This window comes from Silene latifolia, chromosome X (assembly GCF_048544455.1).
Source record: "Silene latifolia isolate original U9 population chromosome X, ASM4854445v1, whole genome shotgun sequence".
NCBI lineage: Eukaryota > Viridiplantae > Streptophyta > Magnoliopsida > Caryophyllales > Caryophyllaceae > Silene > Silene latifolia.
Genome location: NC_133537.1, coordinates 9,917,273 through 9,935,317, shown reverse-complemented (window position 1 = coordinate 9,935,317; position 18,045 = coordinate 9,917,273). Strand labels below are relative to the sequence as shown.

The 18,045-nt window shown below is 34.7% G+C and overlaps 3 protein-coding genes across 4 annotated transcripts; 1 reads left to right on the top strand and 2 right to left on the bottom strand.

Annotated features, from left to right (window-relative positions):
- Window positions 1–23: 23 nt before the first annotated feature.
- LOC141622791 (uncharacterized) lies at window positions 24–3,054 on the bottom strand. Of its 2 annotated transcripts, XM_074438809.1 has the most exons (6): window positions 2,329–3,054; window positions 2,159–2,221; window positions 1,927–2,007; window positions 1,741–1,799; window positions 1,573–1,652; window positions 24–506 (listed from the first exon to the last, which is right to left on the bottom strand). In XM_074438809.1, exons 1-5 carry the CDS (start codon window positions 2,929–2,931, stop codon window positions 1,595–1,597), a joined length of 864 nt encoding a protein of 287 aa, XP_074294910.1. In that variant the 5' UTR covers window positions 2,932–3,054; the 3' UTR covers window positions 24–506; window positions 1,573–1,594. The 2 variants fall into 2 exon arrangements, with proteins under 2 accessions (XP_074294910.1, XP_074294911.1); XM_074438810.1 differs by lacking the exon at window positions 1,927–2,007 and having other exon boundaries at window positions 419–506; window positions 2,329–3,026.
- A 973-nt stretch (window positions 3,055–4,027) lies between these two features.
- LOC141622790 (uncharacterized) lies at window positions 4,028–5,728 on the top strand. Its single transcript, XM_074438808.1, has 2 exons — window positions 4,028–4,117; window positions 5,398–5,728. Exon 2 carries the CDS (start codon window positions 5,403–5,405, stop codon window positions 5,601–5,603), a length of 201 nt encoding a protein of 66 aa, XP_074294909.1. The 5' UTR covers window positions 4,028–4,117; window positions 5,398–5,402; the 3' UTR covers window positions 5,604–5,728.
- Window positions 5,729–5,940: 212 nt separating this feature from the next.
- Window positions 5,941–13,753, bottom strand: LOC141622789 (beta-galactosidase 17-like). The gene is made up of 19 exons (XM_074438807.1): window positions 13,542–13,753; window positions 12,792–12,899; window positions 12,445–12,640; window positions 12,151–12,239; window positions 11,812–11,892; window positions 11,543–11,637; window positions 10,807–10,877; window positions 10,129–10,219; window positions 9,935–10,052; window positions 9,759–9,854; window positions 9,636–9,684; window positions 8,822–9,009; window positions 8,491–8,562; window positions 7,703–7,852; window positions 7,511–7,561; window positions 6,778–6,922; window positions 6,524–6,669; window positions 6,376–6,441; window positions 5,941–6,283 (listed from the first exon to the last, which is right to left on the bottom strand). The coding sequence occupies exons 1-19, from the start codon at window positions 13,665–13,667 to the stop codon at window positions 6,179–6,181; spliced, it is 2,043 nt and encodes a 680-aa protein (XP_074294908.1). The 5' UTR covers window positions 13,668–13,753; the 3' UTR covers window positions 5,941–6,178.
- Between the last annotated feature and the right edge of the window lie 4,292 nt (window positions 13,754–18,045).

The following is an 18,045-nucleotide window of genomic DNA, read 5'->3' as shown; positions in this document are numbered from 1 at the left end:
ACCAAAATTCAGAAGAATACTGTTACTGAGTAAAACATTTCTATAAAATCGAGGAGAATGGCTAAAGCTGATAATGCAAATTACATTTTTTATAAAATAATGCCAAAACCCTAGTACAATACAATTATAAATAAAAATACATATATAAAAAACAACAAAAAGAAGCTCATTATTAAAGCTTTATTGTCTATAAAATAATCTAAAGACACAGTGATCCTCGGACTAAAAGCCGAGGATCGATTTTATGAAAAGAACGGCTACTATAAGAGTATATAAGTACTCAGTAGCAACAGCAAGCTTTATTGTCTAAAAAATGATGATCTAAAGAGACAGTGATCCTCAGACTAAATGCTGAGGATCGATTTATGAGAAGAGCAGCAACTATAAGTGGTACTCACTACTCAGTAGCAACAGCAAGGTCAGCAACCTTCAAAGTTCTGATTTTGAAATGGGACTGCCCTCGATATAAGGGCCAGTGTCCCAAGAGATCAGTCAGTACCTGTGACCTGTCACAAAGAAACACGGGGTTATTCTGAGAACTAAACTTTCTTTTCCTGATTGGTAATTTTATTCAGGCCATAAGCCGAAAGGCTGTTGAAACGACTCCTTGTGTGAAGGAAATAAATCTGGACGGAAGTTTTGCCCTGGAAAGACATGTTGTAACCAAGATACAGATACACCTGCATCACGGGAAGATAATCTACAGTTGCTAGGGAGATAATTACGTACTTCAATAATGCTCAAGTTCGAATTATGTGGTTAAATTATTTATTTTAAAATTACACACCATTGATCATGGATGAGATATCGCTACACCTTGCCCCAATACAGAAGCTCACTTAGATGACGCAACGCATAGCAATAATGTTTGATATTACATCAATTGTATTTGTGACTATTATAGCCGATGACGCACCCATACCAGTCTACCATATAATTTTCCAATCAATTATGTCTTCTAAAACCGTCCAACTCGTGTATTATAACATTTAAGATCAGTTAACCAACATCCTAGGCGAATGTGCTATAATGAGGGAGATTATCAGCATCCTCTAATAAACACCTATATATAACAAGTTTTGGTGCCACGTGGGTTCCCAATTTAACCATCTAAACTTACTTCGACCCATACTGCCTCTACCAAGTAAATGTCTTAAATGACGTAATCTGTTTAATAATTCAATCAACCTTTTCACACTGGATCAATGGCAATCACTGCAGACGACATGCACCACAAGGGTGCTTCTCGGCAAAAATCAATCGCATTATAAGACAGTGCTTATGCAACCATTATGGGTAGTCTAATATAACTTCCAAATTCAACAGTATGGAAATGTCCCGGGAGGACCTAGTCAGGCGCACACTCAGACATGTGAGACTGCGTTTTACCAAAAAATGAATAATACGGAGTAGCGATCATGCATTCATTTCCCAAAGTTGATTGCTTTTCTTGTAATAATGTGTTTGAAAAAACTCAATATGGACGATATGTGATGTTGGCCTAAATACATAAATTAAGCAGATAACAGAATCAACACGAGCGGCCTCAGATAGGGATAAATAAATACTTACCGAATTGTCATTCGGCAACCTGTTAAAGATCAGACTTAGTGAGGTCTTCAATAGAGTTTCTATAATTGGTAATCAAATCCCTGCCATTATAAGAAAATACCCTCGTAAAACTGCAGCATATAAGGCTATTTAGTTGCAGAAGAACAAAGATGAGAAGCAACAACCAACCTCCTTTGATTGAGCAAACGCCCGCTTTCTTCCAATTTGCTCCTTTGCCCTTCAACAGTCTGCAAATCACACATTACCATTTCAAATACAGAAAATTTTCACTCGAAAGGAAACAATTCCCTTATAATCCGATATCAACAACTTAATCAAAACAACTGAAATGAGCAGAATATCTGATAGAATTACCAGGGTTTTCGAATTAATCGTTCCTGATATAGAATTCAACAGCTGTTGACACTTCTCGAAACGACTATTCAGCTCACTAATCTACACTCAATCAGAACACACACACACACACACACACACACATAAAAAACCCTATCAATTTCCAATCACACAATAAATCTTCATCTACATTAATAGCAAACAAAAAAATCAAACAAAACTGAAATTGCAGATTAAACATAGTGAATTATACCAGAGCATCAGCAATCTGATCTCGAGTTCCAGTCTCAATTGCATCAGATAAATTCTCCACCAACTATCATCACCAATTCAACACAGATTACACAATCAATAACCTCAAAAATAGAAATATTCAAAACATTAAGAAAACAACATATATTTTCTATGAATTAAAAATCATACATTTAAAATATGGAAATGTGATGCTAGCGACGGTTGCTGTTGCTGCTGCTGTTGTTGCTGTTGTTGTTGAGGCTGCGGCGGCGATAACTGGACTACATGCTGTTGCTGCAGCTGCTGATGCGGTTGTTGTTGTTGCTGTTGTTGTTGATGCGGCGACTGCACAAACTGCTGCGGTTGTTGTTGTTGTTGTGGCGACTGTTGAGCAAACTTTTGTTGAGGCAACTGAAACTGATGTTGTTGAGGCAACTGAAACTGTTGCTGCTGCTGAAACCGCTGTTGTTGTTGTTGTTGTTGCGGTGGTGACTGCACAAACTGCTGCAACTGTTGTTGAGGTGAAGAATGCAGAAACTGTTGCTGCAACTGTTGTTGAGGCGAAGAATGCACAAACTGCTGCTGCGGTTGCTGTTGCGGAGACTGATACTGTTGTTGCTGCTGCTGCTGCAACTGTTGTTGATGAACAGGAAGATTAAACTGCTGTTGTTGTTGTTGTTGTTGAAATTGTTGAAGATGATGAGGAGAGAGAAAGATGGAATCTTGATTCTGGGCAGGAATGTTAGGAATCATAGACCAACTTCCACCACCATATTCTTGATTTTGATCCATTTTTTTGGTTACTTTGAAAATCCCAGAAATTTGGGTGATGAAGATGACTATTGGGTTATTGTAAAGATTCAATCTTTTTGTTATTGATTTTGATTGATCTGGGTTTTAAAGGGTTAATTAATTACTTTGATTTTATTGATTTAATTACCCTAATAAACTCCTTTTTTTAGAAATTAATAAGTAGGATTACAAAGAAGGGCATGTTTTTCTAATTGGGTTAATAAACTCCATATTAAATCACAAATTCTCATTTGTTACGGCGATATCCGTCACAAGTTTGTGACGGATACCGTTTTCTCTCACAAAATACCCATTGAAAGGTGAGTGAAACACACGTAAAAGTCTTCCACCTTATCCCCTCCTTTTTGTGAGAGTCGCGAGAACATGACGGATTAGCGTCATGAAGCAAAGACTAACTGATATTAAATAGTGTTTTATTTTTCTCTCCTTACTTTTTAAAATTTTAAATTTATTTTATAATGAATTCTGGAAAATAGAAAGTAGTAGTTTTTGCGTGAAACTGTCTTACTTAAAAAATTTCTGTGAAATGGATATTTCATAGTACCATTTTTTAAAATTTTGTCTCTTTTAAACGAATATGGTTAATTGGTTATTCTTAGAAGAAATATCATTTGTTTTTTCTATTGTCTTCAGATAGGGAATTTATATCTCTCAAATTTGTTTCTTTCATTTGTAAGAGAAGAGTCATGAAACGAATCATGAGTCCGTGACCATTTGATAAGGGTCCTTACCACCAAAGTTAGTTGGTGTAATTGTGTGAGGGCTCACACCAACTAACTTTGATACCAACTAAGCTAACTAACATCTAAACTTATTAAAAATAAAAGAAAATGTGCCTTATTATCGTCAAATGACTAAAAAAGTAATTCGAACTATATATTCACGGTATTTCGATCAACCATTTTAACTAATAGGTTAAGACATCAAATCAAATAGACTTTTTTTTTTGACAGTGAAAAAAAAAAAGAGAAAAAAAAAAATCAAATAGACTTCAAAGTTCAAACTAGCTGAGTTGTTAAATTGTTCATAAAACAACCTGAAACGACATCGTATTACATTTAGTATATGCTCTCCAAATTTCACGGATACCCCAGAAAATAAAAGAAAAACACAAAGACAAGGAAAGATTTCAGGCGAATTTTCACAAATTCTTTGCAGTTTTCAGGTAAAATTTCTATCTAATAACTCTGTTAATAAGACTGCGTGCATCCGACCCCCTAACACCGCAATTTGCGAGAGCCATTGAGCCATGGAAATTAATAGAGATAGATTGATGATGGGATTTTGAAGAAAAATAATGTTCATTTTATGATTTTTTTTTTGTTTATTTTATGAGGGATTCTTTTGGAATTGTATGATCTGAATGTAAAGTTGTGAAATTGATTAAGCTTAATATGATTGGGTTTTGATGATAATTAGTGGGTTTGAATTGAAATTTTGAATGGGATGGTGGTGGTTTAAGATTAGGTCTACATTGTTATGAATCAAAGATTCCATCTTTCATTATGATGGTGCCGTTGTGCTATGGTGGTTGAGTGAGCAGTACAAGTACGAGACAACAACATTACCCGAGTGTCTCTGATAGATGAACCATGTCAACCAAAACCTTAAGGTGATAGTTGAGGCCCAACTATTATATTTATATCTTATTATGCCCCCTCATTCGAATGCCCATTGGGCTTGAAGAGTGGTTAGTGCACAAGTACGGGTACCGTGTGCTGAAATTCCATTTCGTGAGTTATTGGGTTTGCCAGGATTAGGATTCGAATGTTCCCTGTTGTTGACCGAGGGGATAACATTGCACTGTGCACGCGACATTAACCTGATGTTGAAATGGAGTGAGCAGGTGAAAGGCGTAAGCATTGCCTTGAGATACCTGTATTGCAGATGTTTTGACAGCTCTTTTAGGGTGGTTTAGCATTGTGGTTGCTTGTAGTATAGGACTACATTTGAGGCTCGCAGTTCACTATTGTGTGTGGATTACAGCTCGATTAATGTTGGAAACTGTTAGAATTATAATAATGACTTGAGGAAGCATTTTAAACTTGCTCAAAACTAGGAAGTTGAAACGGGTATTTGTCGTAGCAGTAAAATGTCGTCAATTGTAGGGACTTAAACCAAGAATCCTTGTTGTTGGTGTATTTGGCACAAACAATCAAAAGTCTTTCATGCTAGATTGACAAAGTTACGTTTCGGTGTACCGTGTACAACAAATCCATTACTGATAAACGTGTAGAATAGAGAAGTCTGATCGCTCTAGTGTTTTGGGTGCTGCAGTATTCAAATTAATGCATTGTTTAGCAAAGGAACAATTTTTTTACTTTAATTAGGAAATGAGCCTACCATGAGTTGCCTGCTGGAATTTTACGACGTTAAATAGCGGTTGGTTACCTGATACAGAGTATTTCCTTGTGTTTTGACACTGTCGTCTTACATGATATGCAGACAATATGGAAGTCAAACCAACAGTTGCAATGAGAGCAATGCTCGTGGGAGGTTTGGCTGCCTTCGCAAAAATAGCTGGTGCAATGAAAGCAGCAGGAGGTGTAAAGTTAGGAGCAGCAGCAGCGGCTATGACAGCTGCAGCTGCTGCCACTGTGTCTGGTTCAAAAAAGGAACAACCCGATGCTCCGAAAGAACCCACCAAGTGACTTGTTAGCATTTGCCTTCTTTCTTTCTTGATATCCCAATAATATCGACGAACAAACAGATCAATTTCGGTTCATTTCTCAGAGTTCGTTGGGAATGAACAAACAATTGTATCAGTTTAGGACTTTTGTATTAATGTGTCTTATGTAGCTATGTACTTGTAGGTGAATGCATATACCAAATTGTAGCAGATAACTTTGAGCCTCCTATGAGAGTTGAGTAACCGATTTTTATCTGGTTTAACTTACGGATTAAGTGATGAGGACATCCCTTGTAGTTTGTTTGTAAGAGTAATTGGGTTGGTTTCCGAATAAGATCAGAGGCCACTAAATACAATGATTTGTGTAGGTATAAAACCACTTGATAAGTAAATAATATATCCAACATAAAATGGTGTATTGTTTTAGATTACAAAATGGAAATAGATTCCATCCAAATCTATAATTTTATATCGAATCGTATCCTGTATAGATTTAAAGCTCTACAGTAAAGAAATGCAACTAATGAGATACATCGAAGACAATCCAAATGATAAGGAGGAATAGATTATTCTGTACTACCCTAAAAATAGAAGGATTTAGAGATCACGAACACTTGAACTGGTACGACCACACACTGAGTTCTCTTCCTGAACAAACCTGACTGTGAGCTCGGGATTTACAGTTTCCAGCTCAAAGAGTTCCTGCAAATGAATAGCATTAGTGTGTACCTTTTTGGTGCAAGTGGTACAATTTGTGTTTCTGGGATTTGGCAATCACAGGATATATTTCTTACCACGGTATTTTCGCCCTGGTGAAGAAGCGGAGCAGGGACATAGAGGTTACACTGTGGGCCATATACCTGCGAAGATGACTCCTTATATGACAAGCCGGACAATGACAAAATAGATGTACTGATGAAAAGAATAAACAAGAGTATCTACCGGCCAATATCGCCCTAGATTAAATTTGTTGATAAAAGCTACCCCTTTACCCCAGCCTTCAACAGACAGAAATGTGTCCTTTACGTCTTCTGTGGTGTTAACGGTAAAACTGCCACTATAGAAAGCAGGTTCTTTAGATAGGACACCTGCAAAAGATAGACAGCAAGGGATGCAACTCAGAACATGTTTAAACATTATCTCAAGAACTTCATATATCAATAACTCAACAAATACACTGATTTAGCTATGCTTACTTTTGTCTGCACATACTCCAGCTCGAGCACTCCTAGCAACCTCAATCATCAGACTCCTTTGACCATTGAGAGTGTGGAGAGGAATCGGGGAAATTTTCCAATTATGAAGAGGGTGATCATCCAGATACACCGGAGATAAGATGCCCTGAAATTTAATCAAAGAACAGATTCAAAAGGGAAAACAATAAAACTTTTAACAAAGTAAAGCCAGATAGATATAAGCAATATGAATAACATTTGATGTGAGCAAATGATGATTTGGAGAATACACGGAGTATCAAGGCAACCAATTTATCAAGAGAGTGGCACCAAAATTTGTTGAGTTGACTATTAGATTATTAGCCGTCTTTATGACTTCTTATTTATCGAAATACCAAAGATGGAGAAGATATATATACTCTACAAGATCAAAACTCCATATTAGAACGAAAATGGTTCCATTATTTTGTACAAGAAGTACAACTGTACAAGACCGTTTACATATCCATAGCTCCTTTCCCGATATATAATGAAATTCAAACAGCTGAAAGAGTTGCTGTCAGCAGCATTTCACCAGGTTACAATCTATAGATTTTATAAGCATTTGGTACATAAGCTACTAATGATGCAAATTAACTACTATTATGAATGACAGTTAGTTGGCCGTACTTGCTCAACTTCACATTAGGATTACCACCACAAATATATAGAATAAAAGTTGCAGAAACAAATTATTAAGAGAAAGCTAGGGTACCTTTCTGTCAAAAATGTATGGGCCATAATTGATCCTCCCCATGTTCTCCACCTGTGGACATCCGAATCAAGACCCAGTGAACAAAGATTCTCGCTTTCTCTCTCTCAACAGCCCACTTTTGTCTAGGGCGTCTATTGCTAGAAAGAAATTTACAGGAGCAGAAGTTTAAAGAGGAAGGAGGATGGCATATACCAAAACAAATAAGATGATACTCGAAGCACATTTGACATGAGGAAGCTGAAGTTTTTTGTTTGACCATCTCTCAATGTTGCCTGCATATATTGGTATTCCTCCGTAGTTTTTTGAATTGCATGTAACAAAAACCTGAGCTCTGTCATGGACCTATAGAATTCAATAACCAAAACATCTTGAAAGATCACAAAATGTCATCGTAACATCAATGCACATATAAGTACTCATGCACTCTCCAAGTCTCAACGTATTCTAGATTTCCAAATAGATTCCATAAAAACGATAGCTTACAAACATGCATTAGATGCATATTATAAAGGCAACACGATAGATGAAATTTAAGGAGACAAGGAGATGAACTGAGCATCAGAGAAAAAAAAACTCAGAGAATAATTTCCGAGTTTCATAACATCCAAATAATCAACGCTCAAACAATGCAGAAACAGACAAGCTGTAATCTTTTGAGTGCACTTAAATAAGCAAGAACGGGGAGTTAAACTGAAAACCGGGATTGACATAAATAACACCATTCCAATAGCTATTAATAAAATGACAAAAGATACAAACTTTTAACATTTCATACATCATCAGTGCAACAGAATAAAGCTCATGTAAGCATCGTCATTGCCAGACAACCAACGTATGATTGACAGGTACAAAGGGTAAACACAAATGGCGAACCAGCCTTCAGTAACACACCCTACAAGCTCAAAACAAGGAGAAGAAAAAGGGACAGAAAAATGTAAGAAATAAATATACGAGGAAAACATAGGGCACAGAAGCCATACCTTTGGGATGGATAAGGTACTAGCACTGTTATGTGCATTATATTCCGACATGTAAAGTAGAAACCCATATGTCTGAATGCGGAAAGGAAAACATAAATAAGAAAGGAAACTGAGGTTCTTCTAGATCATTAAAATTTGCATCTAATTTTCCTTTCTTTTTTGCTATTGCATCTTACCTCAACCAATCTGGTATTAGTGAATAAATATAGACAAATGCATATGTGTTTTCTACCCATATATCCCAACTCTCGCCTTGTTTATTAATTGAAAACTGAGACTCGTAATCATAATAAAGTAAACATTATCCAATAAAAGCATAAATGTGAATTACCTGGCCCGCGGACTCCATCGAAATTGGGTCGGTGGATTCTACAATACTGGAGTTATTTTGGTTTGTAATGATATCAAACAGGGATGAAACTTTAGACAATTCAACATATCCATACTCTGCCTTCTCATTATTGGATGGGACGGGTGGAACATATGCTGCTGCATATTTTTTTATTACCCTGCGTATAGCTGAGGAAGAGGATAAAATATCAACGGGAAAAGTTACATCAATAAAAATGTGATCATCAATGAAGATAATCTAGAAAGAAAAAACTGCGTTATTTTTCCAGATATTTCCAATTTGTAAAATTGAAGTCCTCGGCTTCAAAAGATACATATTTATGCAGAAAAACAGCAGAACCGAACTTATCCAAAGAGAAAATTTTCGGCCCCCGGGAAAAGTGATGATGTTGCTATCAATAAAGATGTCTTTGAGCAAAGGACTCTGATCGAAGGCATATTTACTTCCACCTCACAATGATGTTCCTATTTCATTTTAATGGCCAAAGTTTCAAAAAGTCTGACAGTCTGACACATTTACATTTTTTATAAATGCTTACTGTATAATATTAACACATTTACATTTTTTATTCAAAAATCTTCCATAAAATTATACTTTTAAATTAAAAGTAATATATAAACGCAAAAACTACGGTCAATGTGTCATCTTGGGAACCGGAGTAAAAAGTAAATAGGAACATCGCTGTGAGAGAAAGGGAGTACGAAAATGAAAATATTAAAATGCTGGTTACAGCAGGCTGTAGAAAACAGAAAAATTAAGGAAAAACATGTATGGCAGAAGATCAGTGACATACCTCTGAACTTTGCATTATCCACATCACCAGACTCTCTAATTGGTGCATCCTGGGGAATAAGATTCCATTATCCACAATGATAAATGATAGAGTAACATGGAAGTGCTTTGTAAGATGTCTCACATAATCATAGGAAGTGAGGTCAGGCTTGTAATCTGACTCGCTAGAACCAGTATTTGCCCCATTATAGAACCCAAAATTTGTCCCACCATGTGCCATCTAACATTTCCGAGCAACTTATGTCAGATAACTATGCCAACAGTCTTTACTAGACTCAGAAAAAAATCTTATTAACATACATAAAGAACCACAGAGCCATTCCTCGCCAAAATCTTCTCAAGCTCAGCTGCCGTAAAATAAGCATCAGTCTTTGCAATCTTCTCACCCCAGTGTGTCAGCCAGCCAGTGTAGAATTCTCTGCAATGAGAAACTTATGAGCATCATTTACACTGTCAACGCATTGTTAGCATGATTATAGTTGTATAGTACTAACGAGGAAAGAGGAGGTGATTTTCCAGGGGCATTGAACTCCTTCTGCAGTTCAAATATGGGCCAAGCTTTGTCACCTGTTGTGAAGTCAACAGCTGCAAACAAGGATAAAAACATACTCGTATATACTTTCAGGAAAGCAATGATGTTATATTAGGAGTATTAGATCAAACAACAGTGATATGCTGTCAAAGTGAGCTCTGATTATTAATTGACCTACGTGCTCAAGTTTGACACACTTCTGAACTTTGTATTGCTGCAAAATAATATCACTGCTTTCTGGTCAGAATTCAGAAACTATCAAGTGATTGACGTGATAGGAGACGATTTCAGCTTTTTTTATATCTAAATTAACAGTAAAGTATAGGCGTAAAGTTGTCATTTACGTGTTGTGAACTGAACTGAACGGAATTTGCTTTCACATTCAGCTTTAATGAATGTGCCTTCTTCAAACACACGGGCGTAGAGATCAGATACCAAAAGGAAATAAGAAATAAAGAGGAGAGAAAAGAAAAGTCTTCCTAGAGTATAATTGGCATTTTCCTCATTTGAGCCTCAACACTAGCATGCTCCTATTCTCGTGCTTTACCCCAGTCTCTCCCTTTTAGGAGACATTCTTTTACAAATCTTTCTTACTTGGAACAAAAGAAAAATACAACTACTTCTTACAGACAACTCTCACCAGCATAGACACCCTTTTCAGGGATAGTTCCTTTCTCCAGGGTTTCTCTCGTACCGCCGTCTGTAGTGTACCTGAATGGCCAAGGTAAGAAATTTCTCACGAATTATAACCTCTCAGGAGATTTCTCCCTACATTATGGCTAACAGGAGCTTTAAGGACTCGGAAATTCCAAGTGTTTTGTTAGTTATGGAGTTATAGTGAACATCAAAAAATGGAAGTGTCTCTCCTGTCTAAAAGGGGGAAAGCACTCATGATGTCACTAGAGAAGTAGTCTCCCCGTCTCACCTAGATCAAGCAAATCATGCACGGTATTATATAGCATAAGCTACACAAAAACGTTTCAAAATAGAGATTTTTTATATTTTATTTGAAGAAGTATGGCCATCATTAGTCCAAATATTTCTTTCCTTCCATCTATACTAACATATTGCCAATCTTCTCATATGATTTAACATCTACTTTCCAAGACTGAACTCAGTCAATAGAATGAATCAGATAACAGAGGAGGTGGTATTGTCTAGTAAAACCAAAGACCAATATCACATTCCAGACTGAAAGATGCTATCCAAGCTCTAAATCACGTTCAATCAGAAATTTGAAGATGAGAAGCACAAACAAAACGTGTTTTTTAGGTGTACTAGCCTACTAGGAGTAATCTATGATGACGATGCATATAAAAATCAGTAATAAATTGTACATAACCATTAAGCGACATTAAAAACACATAACTCCTTACAAGATTACACCATGTCCCATGTGTCTCTGGCCTAACTCAACAAGGTGACGTAGATATGCTTTATCATCTCCGTATGAACCATATTCATTTTCTATCTGTCATAAATAATCCATTATCAGACTTAAGCTAATAAGTAAGGACTAAAGTCCAGGAAATTCATTTGAAATACTATCACACACTTTTAAGGAACCCACAACAAGTGTAAACAATGATAGACCTAGCTACTTTCAGATATGAAAGGAAAATAGGAACATAACAGACTAGCACACCTGAACCATGATGATGGGACCACCGTTCTCATAGAGAAAAGGCACCAGCATGGGAAGCAGTATGCCCCACCAACTATCCACCTATAGAACAAATAAATTGGATCTTGTAAGCATCAATCAGATCTTTGTGTTTTCGACACTACAGTGACGTCGTGTACAGGCGGCCCTCTATCCCACATTCCCACCGTAGGTGAGAGCCCTTGAGCCACTGAGTGAGGTGATGTTGAATGGGAAAAGCTACAAAACCACTACGAGATGGGGAGGTCTTCAAGCATACAATATAGAGATGTCTTTCAACATAGGCATTGCATCAAGTTCGCTTTAAAATTAAATCCATACCAGATGGAGATAAGCTGGGTCTGAAGACCTCAGCCTGAGAGCCGGCTCTTTATCAAGCAACCAAGCTGGAAATCCACCCAAATCCCACTCTGCATTACATATGAACATCATACTATCAGAGTGTATGATTAAAATTTTATGTATTAAGCACTCTATTAATTTGTATTCGTAGCAGTCTGGGGCGTAATTATGTGCTAGATGTTCCAGGAATTTTAATACTATTAAACGATCCAGATGTTCCTTGAACTTCACTAAAGCAACCAGTGAAGGATGAATATAGCTTATAAAACAGACCTCCACATATGTACGGGCCAGGCCGAAGCATGACAAGGAACCCCATCTTCTGGCAGAGTTTTAGAAATGAAACTATGTCAGCAATGCCATTGAATACCAGATTCCCAGGGCTTGGTTCATGCAGATTCCACGGAACATATGTCTGAATAGTGTTTAAGCCCAATGCCTTCATTCTCATCAGTCGATCTTCCCAATACTGCATTGCCACCAAAAATTGGTGAACATAGCTTTAACTAAAATGTCACCAAACATGGAATTTTACATCGCCAAAAATAATCATCCTTTTAATAATTCGACAATAAATTACCATCTTGTTTCCATTGCAAAGTAGAATTCAAGGCTAGTACCTCAGGGAGAACGCGAAAGTAATGCAAATCACCACCAATTATCCGAAATGGCTCACCATCTTTCCAGAACATGTCATCAGCAATCTCAAACTTCCTAACATTATGATGCTGCTCAAAATAAAATAAAAAATAAACACCACATTAAGTAGAAACAACTTCAATACCCATTAACTCTAAACAAATCAACAAAATTTACTTCTTAATTCATCAACCATTCAAAACACATCTAATTCCATTAAACAAACATTGATTACTTATACATCCATCACGGGCTAGCGGGGCCAGTTGACTCCAAAGTCCAAACAATTGAAAAATTGAAGATTTTTAGTTAAAATTTCCGATCTTTTTTCTATTTTACTTTAATACTTTAGAAATTCGCCCCCTGAAATTCTCCGCCCCCTAAGGTCAAAATCTCAAATCCTGGCTCCGCTATTGATTATTTACACGCCATGATCTCTACCTAACCTAACCTCATTTTCCTTAAACAGCAAAACCTTCAGCATAAAACCGGCTTTTAAACGATAATAATACGAACATAAAAACCTCAGTCAAATCAATGTCACTAAAATTATGTATTCGAAATCAATGATCAAAGTTTCATGAAGATTAAGTAACTAAATCATGATATTTCACTTCAATTACTTGTCATGTCAATCAAATGCTCATTAAACTACTATAAATTACGATCAAACATTGCAACAATCAAAATGAAGTAATATTGAAGCAATGATCATAAAAACGATAAAGCACCTTTGCCTGGTGGTGGTGGTGGTGGTGGCGGAAAGGAGAGACGGCGGCGGAGAAGGCGAAGAGATAGAAGAAGATGGCAGCGATAGTGGTGAAGGAAAAGAAGCTTACTCTCTTCTTCGTCGCCATTGTTGTTGTTTTTCAGTGACAGTAGAGGAAACTGGAAAGGATTCGACTATCAAGTGTCAACCTCGTCAACATTACAGTTTTTCTAATGCGTGACATCGCTAAATTACGTAATATTCCAAAATGGACATTATTGGGAAAAATTCTCTCCCGTAGGGGTGATAATGAGACGAGACTTTCGAGATGTAATTTCGTGAAAGAATCAAAATCAATTTCGTGTGAGATCGATTCGAGAACTTGTTTGAGAGCTTAATGAGTCAGCCGAAAGAAAATCTTTGTTCGACTTCGAAAAGGCTCGCGAAATGCGCTTAACTTGTGTGATTAGATAAGGTATTGCTCATATTTTATGAAAAATATTTTATCATGATTATATCTTTGTATCACAAATATCAAACGTCTCACTGATTTGCCAAATATTTTTACGTATAACCTTCGAGCCTTATTATTAAAAATATCGGAAGGAAACAAAATCTAAAAATTTAACAATTATATATAGGCTCGATTTAAGCTCGAGTTTGGTCCGAGCTCGCGTTAAGGCTCGCAAGCTTGATAACGAGCACATTTTTTTCAAGCTCGGGTAAGCTCGAGCTCTCAATCTTTTTGTTCTTGAGCACAAGCCGAGCAAGGCCAAGCTCAAGCTCGACTTGTTATCATCAATCTCTCGTAAATTTCTTCCTAATCTATTTTCTTTTATATTAGCGGCCTTTTAACATGTATTCACTTCAAAAAAAATTAACTATTTCTTCGTTATAACTCATAATGTTTGTTATGCAATTGAAAGTTTATTATTTATAATTACGAAATTAGTGAATATAGTTCAATTTATAAGTTTACAAATCTAATTTAAAAGATAAAAATAATGATTTAACCAAGCTCAAGCCAAAGCTTCAAAGCTTTAAGCCCGAAGAGTTTCAATCAATTCTGAATCCAAACTCAAATTTCTAAATTGATTTCAAGCCCACTCTGTCACCAAGTATTAACTCAAATTCTAAATCCACATGTATCATTTTTCTCCATTGTGCCATCTTTGTCACCATTCTCTCCTCAAGCCCAATAAATCTCATATCATGCTCTATCAACCCCGTAGATATCGAACATACCTTTCAGATATTATTACCCCACGTAGTACTCAAAGCCGAGATTGAATCTATCAACCCCCTTTTCGCCTATTGTTGGGTTTCATAAGCTATATTAATGAAATCACTAGTCTAGATCGCGCGCAATGAATGCGCGTTATATATAGACCTTTTACTTTTTACAGTATTACTTATGAATTTTAGAGTAATATCTAATTAATTTTCATATTTCACCTCATTGAATTGCATGTTGATTTTGCAAAAAAAAAAAAAAAAAAAAGAATTGATCTCAAAATTATTTAAGAGAATTAAGTAATTTCATAAAATGTGTATATTTATGAAAATATTTTAATTACCTCAAATTTAATGATTTCATTTTATAAATTTTCGTTAATTTTTTTAATAAATATTTTTTGTCACAAAGTTAATAATAACATAAATGTATAGTTTATAGTTTTATACATTTTTTTTAATTTTATTAAAAGATTAAATTTTAAAGTTTAATAATAAAAAGATTATAGGTTGCAAAAAAGTGTTGGAGTAAGTGTCCCCGACAATAATGCGATCACAATTGTCGATCATATTGATTGCATATTTAAAACTCATATCAAGAATACGAAAGGGATGATACATTACATATATAGTCAACTGGTCCACACATATCGGTAATGATTGGCTGGCTAGAGTTTGACATTACTGTCGTGCGACGGTGGTGATCAGTTGATCCCTTGAGGTCACACCTAAAGGACGATTCCCTTAATTGAAAAGGTTAATTAATTGTATGACGATACAGATTAATTAATTCCTTAAAATTGAACAAATTATTATAAGAGAGAAAAATGACATCTTATTATAATGTGATTAAATGAGATTTTATTTAGTAATTTAAGAAGTTATATTACTAAAATTAATCGGTGTTTGCGAAACACGCGAGATGAGAATGATAAGTTAGTTATAATTACAAGATGTTGTGAATTATACTAACTAGTAATTAAATGACCATTTTATGAGAAAGTAATTTTAAATTACTAGTCAATTTGTTAAATATGATTTATTTAATTTGTAAATGATATTTAATTTGTTAAATATGCATTTTAAATTAAAACATGACATAAGACATGTCACATGTCACATGACATACAATTGTACAATTGACAAAAATAAAATGGACTCCATATTACACTATAGAAACCGAAAATTGGTGGGCTATATGAGAAGTTTTGTCTTTTTCCATTTGTCTTATTCATTTGTCCATAACACTTGATAGTGACATGACCATGGAAAAAGACTTACACATTTGTTTTGTGAAGACAAAAAGAAAAAGAAAAATGGTCATAAGACCACATGAAGCCACCGGTTTTTAGCGTGAGGATTGAGAGAGTTTTTCTCAATTTTTATCATTCTTCTTATGTTTAATAAAAACAATACCTTCTCTCTCTTGTTCTTCATAAAATTCATTTTTATGAATCTAATTTGTACAAATCAAATACTAATAATACTAGTAGTAGTATATGAGTATTAGTAATCAATTTTAAGGTAAACCACATTACAAATATCTAGTACATGTTAGTTTGTGGGATTAAGGGATAGTCTTGGGTGCTACTAATTGGAGGGCTTCTATTTTGAAGTCATGAATGTTCATCCAATACTGGAAAGCTCAAGAACTAACAAGAAGGAGATCTTGTTGGTGCCCATTTGACCGAAATTTAATTGGTGAGAAATTGATTTTCTTATCTCTTCTTATTTAGTTTGCATGCATAAGATTTAAATTAATTTTATGACTAAATTAATTTGTAACATATAAGAATATGTTAAGTAATGAGATATAGATTTCTAACAAGCGGTATCAAGAGCCTTGGTTGTTTGCATGCAAATCGGTTATAGTTTTTCCGAGTTATACAATTAACATATAAAACTTGTAAATTTGTGTTATTATGATATATCACGAAAATAATTTATGCATGTTAAAGTTTCTGGTCCTGAAATGTTTTAGGATATTTTGGTTTAATTTATGGATTTTATTGTTCATTTTATATAATATTGGCATTAAAATGTGATTTGTATGATAAAAATGTCATTTTTGGACGAAAATTAGCTAAACTTTGACTTTTACAGTGATTTTTGGATATGTTTTCACATATATTATTTTTAGATGATCTGTAAATTTTCAGAATTTTTGGAGTTTTTATGCTCGAAATATGGATTTTTCATGATAAAAATCGAATTTAAATGAAAAATGGGTTAATATGAGATAAATTTCGAATCTGGTCATAGAAATTTAGTATGTTGTCACATGCAATTTTACAAGATGTGTGTAAAATAATTGGCTATAATGAAGTCTTTATGCATGATTTATGAATTTTTGATGAAAAATAGCATAAATAGTGACTTAATTAGTGAAAAAATGCTAAAACATACTTCATGACTAAGGAAAAACGTCACATGTTGCATTTTATTATTATTTTTTTTTTCAGATCTAAAATTGAAAAGTTGATGAGTATAATTTTTCTCATGTTTTTATGATTTTAATTGATAAATCCGATAAACGGCAACATTGTTTTTCCCGATAAATTTCGAAATTTTAACCTAAGTTTTTTGAACATTACTAGGTAGTATCCCGCGCTTCACGCGGCCTGTTTTAAAATTTTGTTATTATAATTGAAGAAAAATAACATAATTTATATATGACCTTTAATATTTTTAATTATAATTAAAAATAAATTAATTTTTCTTCAAATTTAATTTTTTAGGTTTAACTTCAATGTTTTAAATAAAATACATACTCCCTTTCATCCACTCTTTTCTTCCCTATTTTCTAAAACGGATTATTCAGGTTTTCTTCCCCTTTCCTTTTTGAGAAAGTTTTTATTAATATTATACTTCTACCTCTCTCCACTCATCAAACCCAAGCATATCCTTTATTAATATTTAATTATAATTATTCCTACCTCTCTCCAATAACCAAACTCCACCCATCTCCTTTATTAATATTTAATCCTAATTATCCATACTTATCTCCAATTACTAAACCCCACTCATATCTTTATCAATATTATACTCCACACCCTTAATCTATCAATATTATACTCCACACCCTTAATCTGCGTGCCCACTCCAAAGAGGAAGAAAAGAGTGGATGGGAGGGAGTATAATTTTAATTAAAACTAATAAGTGATAATAAATTATGCATGATCAAGGTTTTATAAATTATTTTGTGACTGATCAAATATCATATTAATTAAAATAAAATTTATTCAAATAATGCAACAATCAACATTAAGTTCTCAACTTATATCATTTCACGA